Source organism: Ixodes scapularis, unplaced genomic scaffold, assembly GCF_016920785.2.
Source record: "Ixodes scapularis isolate PalLabHiFi unplaced genomic scaffold, ASM1692078v2 PGA_scaffold11__112_contigs__length_91849675, whole genome shotgun sequence".
Classification (NCBI taxonomy): domain Eukaryota; kingdom Metazoa; phylum Arthropoda; class Arachnida; order Ixodida; family Ixodidae; genus Ixodes; species Ixodes scapularis.
In genome coordinates this window covers 31243634-31264573 of record NW_024609837.1, presented here as the reverse complement: position 1 = coordinate 31264573, position 20940 = coordinate 31243634, and the positions used below count along the sequence as shown (strand labels likewise).

Sequence of the window (20940 nt, the reverse complement as noted above, 5' to 3'; positions counted from 1 at the left end):
GGCTGGAATCATGTTTCGTGCCACGAAAAGGATGCTAGTCATTTATTTCGGTTTACTTTTTGACTAAAGTTGACCTTTAAATAGATTTCCACTTTGTTGGGAAAAGGAATGGGTGGTTATTACTTGAAGTTGTGGTTAACTTTATGTTGGGAGTTTAGGGAGAAAAAGAGAAGCTTTGGGATGCAGCTTAGCTTACGTAGTTTGACTTTTTTCTGCATTTTTGACTTCTTTAAGGCCCACTTATGAACTTAAAGCATTGACCAGAGTGCAGGAGCACTTTCCCACGTCGACAAAACTAAACTGATGTACTCAAAACGTATTTACAAGTGGCAGGTCACTAGACAGGTTCAAAACCTGCGCTCCAAAGGCCCAGAGTAACGGAGACGCTTGCTTCGCCTACCGGCCGACAGATGGCGCTGTGCAGCAGGAACGCCGTTGTTGGCGAGACTGAGGTGCCGCTGGGTGACTTCACGACCGAGTCACCCCAGTTCTCCGTCTCGATTGAGGGCCTCTTCCAGGTGAGTGACTGTCTCAGCACAGCTTCAAGGCTGATTCACGCATTTGCGCTCGAGGGGGGGTCGACTGCGTTGGCTACCACTCATCACCGCTTTGTGATGTTCTTAGTTGTTTTGTTGTTGTTTTTAGTTGTTTTCAGGCTAGGTGGCAGAACTTATAATTCCCCCCCCTCTCATGTTATAAAGGGTACAGCCATTATTATCCATCCGTCCACAAGAAAACACATTCGCTGCAGCCCTGAAATCCTTCGACATGCATATATTTTACGCATCAAACTTGCGCTCGATATAATTCCGACAGTGCTGGCTATTTCTCATGGGTGGTGCGTAGATTGAAGCTCGTGAATGCTGCAAAAGCTTCGGTCTAGCCGTACGTAGACCAGTAGTACCCGACGGACGAGGCCAATGTACTGACGTGTTTCCTCATTGTTTTCTCATTGCAGCGCAGGGGATTGCGCTCGAACGTAGATGCACGAACTAGCCTTTGTCGGTTCGGGGTGACCCCTACTACTACACCATGCTGGTCTAGGTGGGGCTGTAATTACGTGATTGCATGTCGCGTGACCAATGCAGGTTGGTGTTGGTGTTGTCGAGTGCCGTCACTCTTATTTGTGCTCCCCGTGTTACGCCGCTGTTCTATTAATGGCTCCGGTTGATATGGCCGCGTGGGTTCAGCTGCCAAACCTAACGGTAATCGCCAGCTGGCTTCGTTGGCTTCATAACAGAGAACATTTTGAAACAGGCGGAGGAGTTTGGGGTCGATTGGTGTAAAGTCTCAATACATTGGTAGGGGCTCTATTACCGTAATTTTCAGCATGTAAATCGCACCACATTTCTGTCGGTGTGTTTTATATGCAATTCTTACAGGCAACATTTTTATCAGTATGAACCTTCAGCATCCAATGTTTAGTCCGTATTGACGTTTACGATGAAGGAGGAACTGTAGAGCGTTCGCCGATGGCCGCTTCTCTGTCGCTCTGAAGACTGTACGGACCATGCCAATAAGTGCGACGTAGACATTCACTCTTTTGTGTAAACGAGTTACAGGCTGGAAAATATGGTATGCTAATTTCAGGCTTTCGCCAACTGGGCACGAGTGGTTTGTGATTGTGCGCCTCTACTAGTGGAATGGCTTACCGTCTTGCGTGTTACTGCAGCTTCGTCCGGTGCCTGCTGACGCGGAGTGGCTGGGAAGCGTTCAGCCCGAGTACCGGCCCATCGTCGGTGTGCACGTCGAGATCCGCGAGGAACCCGTAAGCCAAGCTAATGTTCTGCTTATTATTCCAGTACAGACGAGAGACAACTTCATGACGGTGCTACCCACTTGTTTATAATTATCTTGTTACATATTACGTTGTAAGAAACTAATGTTGTGCGTGCGGCCTAATGTTGCCGCATGCACGATAGAGTGCAACGCACACAGCTGCTGCCTAGAGGGTCGGGGTTCAGACGCCGTTTGGCCTGGTTCAATTCAATTCAATTCAATTTTATTTACTCCAATTCATGGAAAGGGAGACGGGACAAAAAGCTACTCGACGCGGCTTGAAACATTCCTGCCTCCCATACAGACTTTGTCAGAATTGACAGCACAACACAAGTTAAAGATATTAGGACATAAAAAAAAAATAACAAGTGCAACACAACAATGATATAGATATGCATATCACAAATAAACAAAATTTCTAAAATCGAGGGTTTTCACTTTCTTTGAAATATATATTTATTTGATTTTTTTTAGGTATTTCTTTTCTTTTCTCAATCAATGTGTTTCTGGAAAGTTCCAGCCCATTTTGGGCTGTCATTGTGTTATCTGGTTCGGGACATTCCCGAACCTACAAGTTACTGCGTACATGTATAAAAGTGGTAATAATGCGCCACTTCGAGGCAGCTGCCCATCTATTTCTGATGCAGGATGCTCAATACCTTCTGCTTTGGCTTGTGGGTTGAAGTTTGCCTTGTTAAACATTTTAAGTTTCACAATTTGCTTGCCATGTTTGGTCTGTGAGAATATTATTTGATCTGATTTGATCTGTGAGAATATTGTTTTCACTGGACCGAAGAAGAACCTGCCAGGTCCCGAAACATTCCCTTTTTGAAACTATGATCGCCCCAGAAGACCGAAACCGTCAAGGGCAATATTGTTTGATATTTATTACTAGCAAGTGTTTGCTTTTCTTTCCAGGTTAGATAATTATAATGTAATAATGATTAAGTAATAATAATTATATTATATAAGGTGGCACAAGTGAACCTTCTGCCGTAAAAGGACCCAGAAAAGTCGGCACCTGCACGTAGAAAGCTCTAACTTTCACCGAATGTGCACTGAGCAAGTCAGTTTAACCGTGTTGAATTTCGAGGCATATATCTCTTTCCGCGTAAAAAATCGGAGCAAAAATCTTGCCGAAGTCAAGGTTGGGCACGTTTGCAGACGACCGAGTTACTTGTGGCACATTTCCCGATGGATGCAGCTAGCAGACAAAAGAAAGCCTCACTTGCTCACTGAAAGTTCCAACCTTTTATGTGCCGGTGCCGATTTTCCCGACCAGTTTTACGGTGGAAGGTCTTCTCCTGCCATCCTATAATAATTACATCAATTTAGAATGTGAACAAAAAAGACCCCAAAAACGGGGAGCCCTAGTTACAATGTCCTTGAGACACACAGGAGGTTGACTTCGTTCTACGTTCGGCACGGCTGCTCAGGTGCACTCAGAACCCCGGAGTGAGCTTCCGGAACGAGCCACCGCGTCCGGACCGCCCGACGTTCCGACTTCCCTGGCGAACGACAACGAACGCACGCCGCCGAGGGCGCGGAGCCGCGACCGACCCGCGCCAAGCCCCACGCGAACGGCGCACTCGACTTCGCCACCGCAGCGGCGCAGGAACGTGGAGTTCTCACCCCCGCAGAAGTTGGACAGGCAGCAGAACCTGCCGCCGTCCGCTCCGCTCGGTGGAGCGTCTGGATCCGGAAGCGGTGAGGTCTTTTTTTGGGGGGATGGGATCGACCTGGGCAGTGCCCTTGACACAATGCACATACGGTATGAACTCACTGTGACAGGCCTTGATTGTGATGAAGATTTTGGTCTTGTAAAAGGAGCATACAGAATGCGTATACTCTTGCTACTGACTTTGAGGTGAATTATAACTGGAGTCTGTTCCCACGAGAGAGATTGACGAAATGAGAAGGGATATTATAAAAGAAGAGGTTTATTGAAACTTCTAAACTTTAAAAGGTAGTGATTTTTTATTGAGCTGTACCGATGATTGTCATCACTGTGTACTTTGGGTTATACAAGGCCCACAAGGCACCGAGGGCTACTACAGCCATTGCCAAAAGGGATGCCACCGCCACCGAAAAGCCGCGTAACGTCCGAAATAATGACCGCTCTTGAAGAGTCTGCTACGATAAAATGGTGAACTACTTACAAACTTCCTTATACAGTCCATTATATCCGAAAGTATGTTGCAACAGAATCTGTAGAAAGCAAAGTTGGCTCAGTGGCACAGATAGGAAGACCAAGCGAACTTAACAAAAATCAGTACGTCATAGTAGAACGTCTGCTGTAACTAGACCTTTTTTTATGAGGTTAAACTCTACCGTGATCGACTCCAGTTTCGCCTCACGGTAATAAAACTGCAAATGGGAGTGGAATCCTACATATTGTTTACTACTAATGGCGCCCGTAACGCGCGCTATGACCGGCGTGTTTACTGCGCCGAAGAAAGTGGTCCCTCGATTTTCGCCTGACGGCGTCGTACGGTGGAATCTTGTTAGTTTGAACCAAAGGGGGACCAAAACTTTGTTTGAATGATGCAAAGTTTGAATTGCCGGGGAGTTTCTTCTTAGAAACACTTAGGATGGGACCTGCATGCTAGTTTGATGATTGCGATGCCCAACGGCACGACACTCCGGCATCTGCGACGTTGTTTGTTGCCACTTCGGGACCGTTTTCGATGTGTGGGCGACACGGGATGCCAACACCCGTCAGAGACGTGTTCCGGGCATTGTGGGTATTACAGAATAATGCATTTGCGTAAACAAGTTTTAGCAATTTAAAAAGACAAAAAAGTGTTGCGAAAATTTGATTGTGTGAATGTGTCGTCCCGTAGTAATTTTGGAAATTAAGTGCTTTCCCAAATTGAGTTGTTGATGACACTAATTAACTTGCTGGCCACAGTTTTTTTTCTCGCATATTTATTGGGTGTTCGCGTAACTATGTCTATTTGCAACTCCAGCAAACTATAGGGGGCACGCTGGTCAGGCAGAATGGCAGACGAAAGGAGGTCGTATTTGTGTCGGTCAGCTCGCGGACCGCCATATATTTCTTGCACTGGAGTGTAAAGACGGTGCTATAGTCAGACCCACTCATAACGATCCCACATATTACGACTTATCAGTTATAACAACCAGCTTTCAGAAAATATACGAATTCAAGGCCCTACCCATTAAAATTTGTCCAGATGAAATGACCGTTCTTCAAAGCATCATACTGTTAACAATACTCAAAAACTGTTGCGTGAAAAAAAAAAAATCAAAAGAGCTACATTTTGGGCGCGGCACTGCGGGAGACGCTCAAGGTCATTTTCACAACTGCGCGGCATACTTCCCCGGGAAGGAAACAGAACTACAAAACCAAAAACGCCTCTCGCGACGCGTAGTTTGCCGATTGTGCGTGTGCGGGAAGTAGAAGTGGAGGGGAAGGAAAAAGTCAACTCTCATGTCGTGCTGCGTTTGTTCGTTCTATGTCTGCAAACTCTCTATTCTATGTCGTCACATAGCTAACTCTGATGCCCCTGAGTAGCACTTATGCCCCACTCTTTGCTGACTGTTATGCGAAGGAGTAACGTCATATTAAGATATTTGTTTACGAAGAGTTAACACTCAAGTTCCCATTGGAAGAGACATGCAAATGGGCGCAACGTTGTTCACCAAAGGTGGCAACTGGAAACAGCCGCAGCGGCAGTTTCTTTTTGTTTTCAGGACGTCTCAATCGGCACAATGTCCGAAAGTGAGGGCTGCGTGCCCAAGAAACGGAAAGCGATTGAGATTGGCGCAAAAGTGGGCATACGTCGCGACATTCGCTCCGGTGTACATCACGACCCTCAAGGACCTTGTTTTCGCAAGAGTACTTCCAGAGGAATACGTGTGCCACCTGGACAACCTCGGGAAGGCATTCGAGCGCACTACGGTGCGAAAGCAAGTACCGATCACTGCCGTGTTTGCACCATTCTAACACACTTTTTTTCGCCAAGATCGGTGCCCAAAACTAGATGCGCGTTACAATCGAAACCGAAACTCAAGAACTCAATGCTCGGTATAAGGTGGCTAGCCCCATCGCCATCATGACCGTTTGTTTACGTTCGACATTTTGGTATCCATATCATGCGCATTCTCTCGCGTCTACGGACTTGTGTCTTTCGTTTTAAGATAGGGGAAAAAAAAGAAAGATCCACTAGGAGGCTTTATTTAAACAAAAGTGCATCACGCTGGCGGAAAAAATTAACAACGGAGCAACACTGCATGGCCTTGTAATCCTAGCCACCCGACTAGCTCGCAAAGTGTTGTTTGAAAAACGACCCTGCCAGAGGCGACAGCACTTAAAACACTTTAGACCAAAGCAAGTATTAATTACCTCTGTGGACAGCGAAGAACTATCGTCGGACTAGTGCACGGCGTTTATTTTTGTGTTGGCGTGCGTTTCATAAAATCTGTTCAATGAGGTATATGGTCAATCTTCATTATGTTACTTGTGCAGTAGAATCAGCAGCATTTTACTTTTTTCTGAAAGCTAAATCTGCCTGCACGTTAGAATTGGGGGTGCGGTAGAATCGCGCTAACAGTTTCTTTAAATAAAAAGCTGGCAGAGTGAAACTACCAATACCCGCTTCATTATCCTTATTTTTAACATGTTTTAAGGGTAAGTCCAGATATAACAAACTACTGATAGAACGACCACTTTTCGGGCAACTATTGCATTCGTTATAAGTCGGTTTGACTACATATGAAAGCAAAGCGATTTTTCGACGGTAGAAACCTTCTTCTAGTCAGTGCGTAGAAATGACACGGCAGAAGCATAAAAATAATGTCTAGAAGCGATGTTTGTTTCTATGCTGCCTACGGGAACCAAGCAGCGATGGCAGACGACAGTGTCGAAATGACCTTTCCTGAGCTTCTCGGCATTTCCGCTATGCAGCGTTGATTTCGCTGGAGTCGCCAATAGTTTGGTGGGGGTCGAGAAAAGCAAATGGGCTGTTCCCGCAAAGCCCTCCCCTATTTCGCTTTAGCAGAGCAAATGCAGGAAAGGAGGCGAGAGGAGAAAGCCACCAGTCGGGGCGAGCCGAGAGCTTTGTGGGAGGGGTTTGTCCTGCTCTTGATAACCTGCAACCGACTTGGACTCTCCTCTCGATTGGAACGAGAAGACAAAACGACCTTGTCTTGTCTTTCTCCAGCTCCGAGCCAGTTCCCGTTCGGCGACGACGGTGCAAGGAGGGCGGAGGTCATCGACTTGACAAACGACAGGGAGCCCCACAGTTTCCATCACTACGTGCTCTCGCTCGACATCAGGAGCCTGCTACTCCGCGCAGCCAAAGGGAGCTCGACGCAGTGCTACGTCAGGTGAGAGAGAGGCATTTTCCGTTCCCGTACTGTTTCTCGTACATACTATCGTGATCAGTATGGGCATGAAGAGTATGAGCAGGGAGAGGGGGCTGCGAGAGTGTGCGCTCACTCTAATGTTCACACCCTCACGGGCCCCCCTTCCCCCCCCTCCACTCCGTAGTTTTATTGACTTCAATGTGACGTGGCACGCATTGAAGGCCACGCACTCCGGTGTTTCCACTCGTACCGTTCACGACTGTGCATAAAATTTGGCTACCGCTCGATTAAGCTCTTTGTTTTTGGAAGGGGCGAACATTTAGTGCCCACATAATAACTAAATCGACTCTTGCCCGCTGTGTACCGCGGGGTAAATAAATGTTCACGAAAAGTCGGTTGGGGCTGCTCAGAGGTGGTGAGGGTCGTCAACAAGAGTTCACATAAGCTGGGCTCCCAACCAACATCTAGAGAGCAAGGCCATAGTGCTTGATTTGCCGAGTTGCCTACCAGGGGTTAGCATGGAGCTCAGATTGGAATCGAGTGGTGCCGTCAGTTTGGTTGCGGGACTCGTGTCCAATCGGCAAAAATGTGAGGTCCAAAAGAACGCCAACTTGGCACTTTCGTCCAATTCGTGCACTTTGGTGGGTGGCTTGGAAAATCGAGCTCTATGTCCGTGTTATCTAGGATATAGTATTGTGCGAATATTGGAAGTTTGAAATAGTTGTTTCGAATAATGCGCCATGTAATTCTTTTTGAGGTGAACTGCGATATTCATACTTTTCGAAGTGTTGATCGCAGCAGTTTAGCCCCATTGAGTGCGCTTCTTGCCGACCACCTGTTTGCGAAGAAGCAATACCTGCGGAGGTATTGCTTCCCTGCACTGCACAGGGGCTCAGCAAAAAATGCACTCAACGGGTCTAACCCGCCACAATTATCCAAAAATATGTTAGGCAGTGATGTCTTGACAGCCTGCATTCATTATTTGTGCTCATCTTCTTTTTTTTTTTTGTGTGAAATTTGAAGTAGAAGGAAGAATATTTCCATATAGCAAGCATATTGATAAATTCCTTCAATTGGGATAGCTCTAAAAAATCGTTCAAGCATGGTGCATGGTGGTGAGAGGCTTGGAGAAACTATTCGACAATCGACCAGAAAACATTCGTCCAAAAACGCCATTCGTTTCGAATTCGCTTTGAGCTCAGGATACTCTATTTGGACATGCCTACTAGGAGATGTTTTAATAAACAGTAGCTAACGAAGAAAATGGTCTCTGGCGAAATCTCGTTCACTTCATGCTTGCTTCGTGACCATGACACCTGAAACATATGTCCTCGACCAGGACATTCAGCGTCCCATACCGCCCGTGCATTGAAAGTGGTCCCGAAGCGGCAACAACCGGCGTCGCAAAAGCTGGGCTGTCGCGTTGTTGGACGTCGCCATCCCGGCGGTCGGTCGTAAAAGTTCTGACAAAAAGCACGAGTGAACGCGAGCATTGCCGTCATCGCGGCGTCCCAACTCCCGGCTGCCGGAGCTACCGCGGGCTGTTGTGCTGGAGAGCGATCCGCGACAGAACGGGGCGTCTGCCACATCACTGCTTCTATGACGTTGCCGGGCGGAAATCGAGGGACCACATCTGAGGACGGAAATCTAGGGACCACATTTGTGGGCGGAAATCGAGGGACCATATTTGAGGATGGAAATTGAGGGGCCACATTTGAGGACAGAAATGGAGGGATCACAAATGAGGACTGAAATTGAGGGACCACATTTGGAGACAGGAAGGGAGGGACCGCATTTGAGGATGGAAATTGAGGGACCATATTTGAGGACAGGAAGGGAGGGATCACATATGAGGACGGAAGTTGAGGCACCACATTTGAGGACGGAAAACGAGGGACCGCTTTCTAAGATGTGATAAACGCAATAGTTAAAGACACGTTCCAGGCACGAGTAGTTGTGACCTGGCTCTACCACACATTTGCGTTTGCGCAAAGCACTCTAGTCGCCGACCGCACGAGAAAGGCCAGGAGGAGTTCCGGTTATCCCGCCTCCATTGCAAGCTTCCTACCCTCGACGGCAATTTGGCGCCTCGCCAGCCTCAAAACGTGCGTGCTCGACCATAGCACTGCAAGAGGCAACGAGCGTGTGCCGGAGGCTGGGCATTTGAAAAAGACGACCCGGTGCTCTCACCTTGTCAGTGATCGTTGTGTCAGGCTCTAGACGTGTACCTCTGCATTGTTGTAGTGCGTGTTGCCGCGAAGGATGGTATGCGAAGTTCCAAAGCTGTGCGACACGATGCACCAACTCGTTCGTCAGACGTACCGGTGCAGCAGTTTGCGCGGTTGATGCGATTCCTGTCAGACAGCACGTGACGTCTGACAGGAATCGGGGGTTGGCGATCTTTCAGAACTGTTATGTTACAGATATTTAGCCAGGAAAACGGGATGGGCGATCTCTTGGGGGCAAGTGTTTTTTCGGAACTTTACGGTAGTCATAGTAAAACTAACTGAGCTTAGAAGTGGATAACTGAAAGGTTGAGAGCAACCTTCACGAGTTAGCTGAATTTTCGTTTAAGCCTATTGCAACAATAGTAAAAGGCTTGGAGAAACTATTCAATATTCAATTAGAAAATATTCGGCCAAGACCACTTTTTGCTTCAAAGTTCACCAATGTTTTATGTTTGTGCCTGCTTGTAAATAGGCCTGTGTGGAGGAAAGTGTTAGAAATCTGCTTTGTATGTGTAGCTACTCCTATAGCAAATCGCTACTTTGCATCAGATCATATTTACATAAATTTTTGATCATTCAGACTTCTGATATGTCAAACTAAAGTCTGTTGCTTCCTGGAGTTTGAATTAATGAGAGCCGACTGTACATGTTACGGAGGTGTGTTCGTCATAACGTGTACCCGCCTGCTCTTGCGCATCTAATACTTGTTTGCAGGTACCACTATCCCTTCCTGGGCACCACGGTGCCGTTCCGGTCCCGTCCGCCGACCGTCGTGCGGCCTGGCACAAGCGCCACCGTCGGCGGCGGCTACGCATCGTATCACTTCGCCGCCAACTCGGACATGGTCGAAGCTGCCTTCACGGAGTGAGGGGCCTTTTTATTTCGTTGTTTCGGCCGACTTTGCAAGTGGTTTGCCTGTGGTGCCCACAACAGTTTTCGTCACATTGTCAACTTTGCTAAACTCTACTATGGTTCACTTGTCTCGTTTTTCTATCGTCGGTAGTTGTAAAAGGCGTGGTTAGTGGAAAATTTACTCTGTCGATGCCTGTATCCCTTAGCATTTATTTAACCCGTTAACCATTTTAAAATTTGTGGAATTTCAGGCCTTCAACCGCTTAATTGTTGTCTTTAAAATTACATTTGTTGCCTTCGAAATCAAGTTTCTAGCCACAAACAGAATAAAAGCAAAATGTAAAAAAATTCAGTGCTGCTATCTGTTGGCAGAGTAGCAAACTAAGTCATGAGCGAGCTTGGTCCGTCCAAAACGGTTGAGTGCGTGAACTGGGGACAGCAGACAAGCTATACTCGTCCTGGATGGTTTGGGGACGAATCCCCGTTGACGAGTTAGGGTCGTCCAAAATGGTTGAGGGGTTAAACTCTGTCTCGTTTTTCAGGGTTCCGCTTTCGGTCGACGTCGTTAGCATCGATGGACACACGGAGCGTCTGCTTGGGACGGCCGACTTCAGCCTGAGCCCTGTTCTTAGTTGTCCGACTTCTACCTTTGTGGTGAGCCGTAGTTGGAATTGGGAAACAAAGGCCAAAAATGGCTCTTCTGAGCTCAAATACAGTCTAAGCTCATTACAACAGTAGAAGGGTATGCACTTGGGCTAGTTGGTTATCCATGTTTGTGAGGGTAAATGCTAAAAACAACGGACGAGTAAAAGAAACGAACAACACAGAGCGCTACTTGCAACTGAAGTTTATTCTCAGAAAAGATACATATATATACACCGTGAAATCGCGACATGTACTACGGAAATGCGACATCACCCAATCAGTGTTCGATTGTCTGCTATCTACTTTATGAAAGATTTTAAAAAGTCAGATATGAAAAATTTTTATTTCTGAGTGCGTTGAAGGAACGTGTGTCAGCGCTCCATCTATAGCCCTGTTTGGCTCTGAGGTGGCATTTTTTAAAATCTTTCATAAAGTAGATAGCGGACAAGCGAACACTGATTGGATGATGTCGCATTTCTGTAGGACATGTCGCGATTTCACGGTGTATATATATCTGTGTTTTCTGAGAATAAACTTCAGTTGCAAGTAGCCCTCTGTGTTGTTCGTTTCTTTTACTCGTCTGTTGTTTTTAGCGCTTTTACCCTCACAATCATTACAACAGACATTTGGATATAACATACCGATTTGTGAAGTTTGGTTGGTTTTCTTCCACATCCATTGACTCCACTTCATATCTGCATACAACATACAGTCAAACCCGTTTATAACAAACAGCAGGAAATGCTACGATCTGTTCGATATAGCAAGTAGTTCGATATAGCAAAGAACATTTCACTACAAACTTCCAAGATGAGTTCGTTGTAAGGCAAGAGCTTCTCTTTCTTTCTCATCTCTTCACTTCCGCCTTGCAAGTATATATATATATTTTTTTTTTGCATGCATGCTGTGTTTTTTAGCTTATCTCCACTTCTGAATCGCTTCTCTTTGTAAGCTTTGAGATGAAAATTTTTTGGTTTTTTTTTTTTCCTGTGCATGCGTGCGAGTGTATTTTTTTAGCTTTGTCCCCTTCTGAATCGCTTGCAACTTGTTTGCAACTTGAGCTTCTGGAATTTTCTTTCTTTCCTACTTATTTTTCGGAGGAAGGGACATGCTAGAAAACAATCGTTTACGCGTTTTTGGAACCCTCCCCGAGGGGAAAAAGTTCGATATAGCCAATATGTCGTTCGTTATAAAACATACTTTTTACATGCATTTTTATTTAAATGTTCCGCGAGTTCGGTATCGGCAATAATTCGCCGTACGTGGGTTCGTTCTAAACGGGTTTCACTGTACTCCTCTTACAACAGACCGAAATCTTGGTCAAAATCAAGGTCTGTTATAACGAGCTTAGACTGTAAATATCCATGGCAATATCAACGGCGGTGGACGTGGTACCGTGAAAAATGTTGCGTGACATCATGTTTTCAGGTGACGTTGTGACATCACGTAAACCTATAAATGCTGTGCATTTAGTCTGTCTTGGGGTATACTAAAGAGATGGGCTAGAACGTTTTTTTTTTTTTGTTTTTTGCTTTGCTTTGCTTGCTGATTTGCTGTGCGAAGAGTGGAAAGCGCGTGGGTAGCTGCATTATGTTGTCGTATGACCATATCACGTGACTTGGCGTCACGGAAAGATTCAAAAGAAAAGCGAGAGACTGTGTCACATGATTTCATTTCATGGAAAGATTAAGAAAAGCTACACAGTGCGCCACGGATTCCAAGCAGATTGAGCAGATTGAGCAGAATCGACACATTCCACATACCAACTTGCTTCTTAGTATCTAGGCAAATGAGGCACATGAGAGCATATTAATATATTCAGGCTGTAAAAAAAACAAAAAAACTTTCAGCCTTTCCACTTTGGTGAAGAAGGAAGACCAGCGAAGCTGTACTATGGTGGGAATGAAGTAATGGCCGGCTGCAGGTCGGCAAGCCAGAGTGGAAAGGCTCAAAAGGTTGTTACCATCCATGAGCGACGGCGACAACCCGCAAGCCAGGTGTCTGGTTATTGCCGTCGCTTATAGGTGGCGGTAGCTGTCTAGAGTTCTGTGTCATTGGGCCATCTGAGGACGGACACAATCCTGGGGAAACTAGCCCTTAACAGCTCCGCTCTAAAAAATCGGACATACAAATTTAGTGGTCTACAGATTACTACGCATGCTTAGCTGGCTCTATTTTTTTTTCGGTGCCTGCTAGGACAATCACTCTTTTTAGGGCAGCTTTTTCTCGTGGAAATGGTAATTTGAAGGGCACATTTCAAACAAAAGTAAACTTCCTGCGTTCTTTTCGAGCAGCAGGACGGGAGCCGCAAGTTGGGCAGTCGAAGAGTAAGGACCAGCAAGGCCTCTTTGCTGGACACAAGGAGGTCAGTTTCCCTCTTTCGCCTTTTACCAATAAGTGAGTACAGGTGCCGGTGAAAATGCTGCCTTGGCTCACTAACATGGACGCCGCCATATTCCCCACAAGAATTGTTCATAATTCGAGTCGTCCATAATAACAGAGCAAAGTCTAAAATGCATTAGTATGCGGATGTGGACACAGAAGACACTATTTATTCACTCACAAGGTTATAAAATTTGAACCTACACAAACCTTTGGGCACCTGTTGAGAAAGCATAATGCATCTGATATCTACCAAGGGAACCAACGTGTTGGTTAAATTAACTTGAATAGTAAAGAATGATTAGTAAACAAAAGACAGAGCGAGGACTTTTACTATATGCATTTCAATTTCATGTTCTTTCCTAAGGCCCGCTTCAAAGGAGCCAATTTTCACAGCAATTTACCGTATTTACTCGCAGAATGAACGCACTTTTTTTTCCGAAAAATCGATGCAAAGTTAGGGGAGGGGGCGTTCATTACGCGAAGTAAAATTTTTGCGTCCGTATTTACTCGCATAATGAACGGAACTTTTTCCTGAAAAATCGAAGTAACCTCTTATCTCTCTGCGCGCGGCGCCCGACCCCGTAACCAAACTAAGCTGTGGAAAAAAACAAAAAAACTCCTGTTTTTTTTTTTTCTTAGTTTCTTAAGTGTTTATTTATTATTTTTTTTTTTTTGCCGCCTTTCGCAAGCTGTTTTGTTTGCTTAGGCGAGGGCTCTCCTCTCCTCTTTCTTACCTCCTTGTGCGCGGCGCGCGACCCTCCGTAACCAAGCTGCGCTGTGCAAAAAAAGAAAAAAGACAAGAAAAAAGACCCTCTTTGTTTTCGTTTTCTCTTAGTTCCCTGGCTTTTTTTTTTTTTCCTTTTGCCGCCTTTCGCAAGCTGTTTCGTTGGCTTAAGCCTGGTTCAGACAGTTGCGTTTGACCGCGTTCGACTGCGTTGCGGCAGCGAGAAACCAGGACATCCCTGCTGCTTATATCGCGTGCCAAGATGATTCCTTGAATTGGATTCCACGCTTCATACGAAGCACAGATGTGCCGGTGACTAGCTTTCCGCACTCGACGCAACGCAATCAAACGCACTCAAACGCAAGTGTCTGAACTGGCCTTTAGAGCGCTTCTCCGCTTCTCTTTCTTGCCTCGCTTGCGGCGGCGGCGCGCGAACCCAAAGTCCAAACTGCGCTGTGCAAAAAAAAAAAAAAAAAAGCTTCTTTCCATGTTTTTTTGTTTTTTTTTACTTTCTTCCGTTGGATCTTTTCAAATTTTTTTAACGTCTTTTGCAAGGCGTTTTGATCGCCCACGCTGCCCATGCGTTCGGGACCTCGCTGCACCAGGATAAAAAAAGTGCGTTCATTTCACGAGCGTGGGGGGAGGGGTCAAAATGTTGACACCCGAGTTGGGGGTGCGTTTATTACGCGAGTGAAAAAAAAGTCGAAATTTTGAGAGCCGACTTGGGGGTGCGTTTATTACGCGAGTGCGTTCATTGTGCGAGTAAATACGATAGGTGTTGCTGGCATGTTGTTCCCTATAATTCCCTAGAATAGATCCTCGTGTTGCAACACAAATTGCTAAGGCCCGCTTCAGACGGGGCAATTTTTCGCAGCAACTCGACGTCGCAACACCAGCAACAAGGGCCACCCGCGTTCACACGCAGCAACCAGTTGCTACGATTTGCCATCATCATCATTAAATTTGATTTTTCTTGCGCTATTTAGACACGCAGGTACACGCTATAAACATGGTTTTTATACCTTTAAATGGCGTTGAGAGTACTAAGGCCCGCTTCAGACAGAGCAATTTCACCCAGCAACTTGACGTCGCAACACCAGCAACACGGGCCGCCCGCATTCACACGCAGCAACCGAATTGCTCCGACTTGCCATCATCATCATTAAATGTGATTTTTCTTTCACTATTTAGACGCCCAGCTACGCGCTAAAAACGCGTTCTTATATCTTTGAACGGCGTTGAGAATACTAACTAATTTTTCTGAAACTGTTTATTTCCGAAAATGATCCATTTCAAACCAGAACTAAGTCTTTAGCTGTCATCATCACCACCACAGGGGTGTCACGTGAAAATATTGCGTCTTTGATTGGCTGCAGCCGCTTCAACCGTCTTCGAATTGCTCCGAGTTGCTCGCTTGTTCGAGCCGGACCCGATCTCAGCAATTCGCGTTAATCTAGGGAAAGCTAGGGAACAACCCGCCAGCAACCTCAAAATTGCTGGAAAAGTTGCCCCGTCTGAAGCGGGCCTAACGCGTCTTTCTGAAACGGTTTATTCCCAAAAACGGTTGATTTCAAACCAGAACCAAGTCTTTAGTTGTCATCATCACCGGCACAGGGTGTCACGTGAAAATATAGCTTCCCTGATTGGCTGCTGCCGCTTCCGACGTCTCAGAGTTGTCCGAGTTGATCGTCCGTCTTGAGCCGGACGCAATCCTTGCAATTCGTGTTGCACCAGGGAAAGTCAAAGAACAACTCGCCAGCAACACCAATATCACTGGGAAAGTTGCCCTTTCTGAAGCGGGCCTAAAATCTTGTTTGGCTCAAAATGGGTGAGCAAATCCACCAACTCTGAGACGTTTCAAGCGGCAGCAACCAATTGGGGACGCAATATTTTCATGTAAGGCCCCCCCTCCCTTAGGTGGTGATGATGGTAACTGGACAGGGCATTTAACTTGCTGTAAAATACCGGAGAAGCGCTCACCCTCCTTCCAGTGAAAACTGGGTTGATCTAGACTGGCGCTTGTCCAGTCAAATTGGGCGCTTAACATTTAATTTGCAGAATTCCCAAGTTTGGGAAATGTTAATACTAGTGGGCACTTGAATGAAGTGGGCACTCCTGCGGTACGAGGTTAGATTGAAAGGATTCCGGAATCGCCACAACAGGACTTTGTTTTTCCAAAATATATTTATGTCGCTAGGTCGGCAACCCTTCCGTATGAAATGGCAACAAATGTCGCGTTGATATCTCAAAAAGTCCGGCTTTGACAGGCATTCGAGTCAAGCAACCATGAACATTTTCAATGACGGATAAAAACGAGATACGAGCGGCCAACATTTTTTTTTATTTGGAGGGAACAACTGTGACGGAAGTCAAGTCCAGGTTAAATGCTGCTTTTGGGAACTCATCGCCTCTGTTTTCCACCTCGAGTTTTTGGGTTTCCGAATTGAAGCGTGGTCGTATGGACACAAGTGATGAGCCTGGACGTCCAAAAACAGCTACCACACCAGAAATTATGGATGAAATTCATGACCTGGTTTTGGAAGACCGCCACGTAAAAGTGCGTGAAATTGAGAAAGCAGTGGGCATCTCTTCTGAATGAGTTGTTCATATTTTACACAATAAATTGGGATTAAAGAAACTTTGTACAAGATGGGTGCCGCATTCGCTCAGTTTGGAGCAAAGAATAAATTCAAGCCTGAACGGCAGCTGACAGTTTGTGAGTGTTTCAGGTAAATCCAACGGATTTCAAGCAATGATTAGTAACTGTGGATGAGACCTGGGTCTACCCTTAGCCACCAAGAACAAAAAGTCTATCGATGCAATAGACTGGGCCTGGTGAATCAGCTTCAAAGAAGTTCTTGGGGGCGGCGAAAGAATTTTGCTCATTGATTATCTTGAAAAGGGAAACTGTTACTGGTCCATACTGCATAACAATTGTGGACAAGCTGAAACAAGTAATTGAAGAAAAACGCCCCGGAATGGTCAAGAAACGAGTGTTGTTTCACCACGACAATGCACCAGTTTGTTTAAGTGCAGTCGCTCAGCGAAAGCTGACAGAACTAAAGTTCAGAATCGTTCCGCATCCACCGTATTCACCAGATTTGGCTTCCTTGGAGTTGCCCCTATTCCCGAAGCTCAAAACCTCCCTGGCTGGAAAGGGATTCCTGTCGAATGAAGAGGTGATGGAAACTGTGAACAGTTATTTTGGGGATTGTGAAGAAAATCACTTCTGTGAGGAAATCGAAAGGCTGGAGAAACGGATCACGTGTGTCAAGCTTCAGGGGGATTATATCGAAAAATAAAGTATAGCTTCAATCCGATATATATTGTTTTATCTTTCATTCCGGAAACTTTTCAATCTACCCTCATATTTTATGGTAGTTTTAGTTTGAAATAGACAATTTTTTAACTAAAGGGTTTCAAAGACATTATGGTTGTTAGTATTCTCAACACTATTTAATGATATAAAAACACATTTTTAATGTAGAACTGTGTGTTTCAATAGTGCAAGAAAATTACAATTTTAACGATGATGATGTTATACCTCTTGTGTTATACCGCTTTGTGTAAGCGCAGTGGTGTTGCGACGTCGACGCTGGGAAAAAGTGCCCCGTCTGAAGCGGGCCTAATCAAGTCTGCTACTTTTTGGACACATTCCTTGTCCTTCCTGCTCAAGGAAGGGCAAAGACACATACTAAAAGGGCACAGTGTGCACAAACTTCAAGCTGTGGCACATCATGCGTCGAGCACCTATTGGCCCATCTTCCCTTCATCATTGTCGACCACTTCTGTCGGTTTCCATCGAGTTTGCGGTCTTGACGAGTGTTCCCGCTGAGGGGCTTCAGTGTGACAGCGGATGCAGATGACCCGCCTTGTGTCTTGTGCAAGGAAGTCAGCACTGTCAATGGAGCGTTTACCGATCAGTCATCCACGGGGTTTCTCAAACTTTTCATTCAGTAGCGTCGGAACAGGGATGGCAGGGTTGAAGGGGCAGAAGACTTTCCCCTCCCCATTTCGAAGAACTGTCACCAGCCTTGATTGATAGCTGAGGAATCAGTCCCGCTCTTTACATTGATGCAATGGAGGAGGGCAGGATGCTACAGGCTTTGTAAACAGTAGTTCACGTTACTAGCAAGCGTTTGGCTCATAGGTACGCTTAGTGGGTGGCTCTTATCTGCTAAAATAGTACTTAAACTTGGGAAACAGCTTACTTAGAGGCAGGGATGATAGAGGAAATTCGGGAGTTTGGGGAACCCGTGCGGGTACTCTGGAGAACTCCTGTGTTCCTGGGAACCCGATTTGGGAACCCACACACTAGTGTAGACAAGCAGGGGGCAAGTAGCTTGTTTGGCCCAAAAGTTCAGTTTTTAGTGTTCCCTCAGTCCTGGGGGCTTTGCCATCCTTTGTTTTTCTTGCCCGTCCGCCTCGTCTACTAAACCTGCTCCCACAAAGTTAAGACGAAATGTGCACTCATTGCGCCACGGTCCAGGCTTCGGGTCCCTGTATCGGTGGGGGAGAGTTGCACGGGTGTGGGTTGGTCCCCGAGAACTTTGTCCATGTAGTGTGTATCCACATTTATTTATTTTTTTGTCTTAGACCAGGTGAACACATTAAGCGGAGGATTGAGAAAACACATCAGCGAGAGTTGAGGTCGAGTCAAATGCTCTGCGCAGTCGTTCAGATGACAGGAAGTTAGTCAGCCTCGAGGAGCATCTGTTGCCTCTTCTTTAGAGAGGAAATTCGTCCCATGCATTACGACCGCCAACCCAGGGTCTTCGACGTCATGCGATAGCGACTACACAAACACATGCCAGTACGACGCTCGTGCAAATGGAAAGAAAGCTGAGTGCGAGGATTGAACCCGGGATCCTGTAAACAAAACTATGTCGGTGGTGTTAGCGATTTCATTGAGAAGGTGGCTTTAATGGATCCTTGTCAGATAAACGGTTAAGACAGGCACATAGCTGGGGGTGGGGGCCTTGGGGCCTGCCCCCCCCCCCCCTCCTTCGAAATCTTTCACTTTGCTTGGCCTTCCTCTCCCCCCTCCCCCCCTACAGCTTTTTGTCATGGGCGGTTCCCCCCCGAAACAAAATCCTGGCTACGTGCCTGCGGTAGGGCATTGGGAAGGTGTCATATATTAACCGATATAATTGCTAGTAGGGCATGACTAACAAAATGGCTAACGAGGTGTCATTCACACAGGTCGCTTGTCGGAGAGCTCGAAGCCGTCATTTGTCTCGACGACCTCGGCGTGACGGTTGTGCCTCCCGCAACTCCGGTAAGCAGTTCTGCGATGTGCCTTGCCACTGGCCAGTTCGTTTTGCCAATGAAGTGTGCCATAGTATTGACAGAAACAGAACGGTAAGGAGGTCCTTCAGTGGTGCTGCCCCAACGTTCTTGTCCTGTCAGCCCTGTCAGTAACTATGTCAACATGCTTTCACTCAGTCGTCCAGTCAAAAATGCCGTTATAAATTGGCAATTCCTTTTTTTTGGGTGCGCGGTAGTGTAGGATGTATGTCTTGTAACGTAGGTCATACCATACTTTATTAGGGACAGTCTAGCCTCATATCACGTCTGGGATTTCTTTTTTTATAAAACCATGCCGTTAAAGGTGGACGTGCCGCCAGAAAAAAGGAAATCCATCCTCCTTTCTGGTTAGGACTGGCTCGTGAACTGGCTGGATTAGAGCTAGAAGAAAGGAGATCGGTTTTCAGCCGGGCAGAGAATTACTTTATGCGTCGGCATTCGAGACTGGAGGTCTTCGGTTGGTGCTCTAGCTTCAGTTCTGGCCCCGCGACGACTCCACCACCGTAACTCCCGGAACGAGGCGCACTGGAACGGAGAAGACGAATGAGTCGTGCCGCGCTGGGGCTTCCTCGTGAACGTGCAGCAAAGGAAAAAATGAAGGTGCACAAACTTGACAGAAATGCCGAAAGCCCAGAACTCGCTTATTTAGCACGTCGCTGGCGTTGCTCCACGTTCAATAACGTGATGTGACCCGCGGGAGTAGCACAGACCTACTCTTGGCCGGCGCTCGTGTTAGGTGCCAGCCATGTAACATAAAGAACAAAGAGCGGTTTGGGGAAAATACAAGAATCAAAGAAAGAATAAAAATGCTCGGGGACAAGTGTTGACTGTCGTGGCTGTCATCTTTTCGGGCAGCTGCAGGGCGACAGAACCAGGCTTCCCCAGGTTCCCGCAACGCCGGGTGCAGAAGGTACCGCGGCCTACGAAAGGGAAATTTTCAAGATCATGACGGAACTCGAGCTGTGGAAAGAGCAGCAGGAGATCCTCTTCAGGAGCCGGGTATGCAATAATAATTCTTTTTTTTTTTTAAGCAGAATGCTTTTACGGGTTGGTTTCTTGGGCTACGGCATCGCCTAAAGTTGTAACAAAAACAAAACACGGTTAGTTTCTCGTTAGATTTAATGTGAGATTAGCTGTATTTAGGGGACAGTGGTCTCGCAACATCATCAGCAGGTCACGTGACAGTGTTTTGCGACACCACAACACAGTTGTGACATGATGCAACATCTTTTATAATTGGTATGTAACGTGATCAGTTAACGTGATTACCTAACTATAATGGATGATGTGACACCTCTTGTGGTCATGTGATCACATGACTATAGCTTATGAATAGAAGAACCGTTTGTTGTAAGCTTGCTGGGTGTCATCGAAAGCCATTAAATGAGTCACTTCTAGAAACATCGAAGGGGCACCCAGTTTTAGTGCACCCTTCATTTTTTTGGATTCCCATTGGCTGCATCTTTGCGTCGACGACCGACAGGAATGAATTCTCGTGGGCACATTTGAACTGGGTGTTGCTTTGGGACACGCCACCCTCCCTTCCTTTCAGAAAAAGAAAAATTGTTTAAAAGATTCCAAGAAAGACCTTACCTTCCTGAGCTTTCTGGCCAATGTAATACACGTTAATTGAGAAAAAGTGTAATCCTCTTCAGTGGCTTTTACGTTCGTCGCTCGAACTTCACTCGAACT

General features: G+C 46.2%; 1 protein-coding gene across 1 annotated transcript in view; it reads left to right on the top strand.

Annotated features, from left to right (window-relative positions):
* The first annotated feature begins 389 nt into the window (after window positions 1-389).
* Window positions 390-20940, top strand: part of LOC8033236 (centrosomal protein of 120 kDa) — a 32999-nt gene continuing 12448 nt past the window's right edge. Inside the window, exons 1-9 of the mRNA XM_042288958.1 lie at window positions 390-518; window positions 1673-1768; window positions 3216-3486; window positions 6963-7128; window positions 10050-10199; window positions 10730-10841; window positions 13127-13197; window positions 19144-19219; window positions 20104-20247. Coding sequence (XP_042144892.1) covers window positions 411-518; window positions 1673-1768; window positions 3216-3486; window positions 6963-7128; window positions 10050-10199; window positions 10730-10841; window positions 13127-13197; window positions 19144-19219; window positions 20104-20247 — 1194 coding nt within the window. The 5' untranslated portion in view covers window positions 390-410. The remainder of the gene's footprint in view (window positions 519-1672; window positions 1769-3215; window positions 3487-6962; window positions 7129-10049; window positions 10200-10729; window positions 10842-13126; window positions 13198-19143; window positions 19220-20103; window positions 20248-20940) is intronic.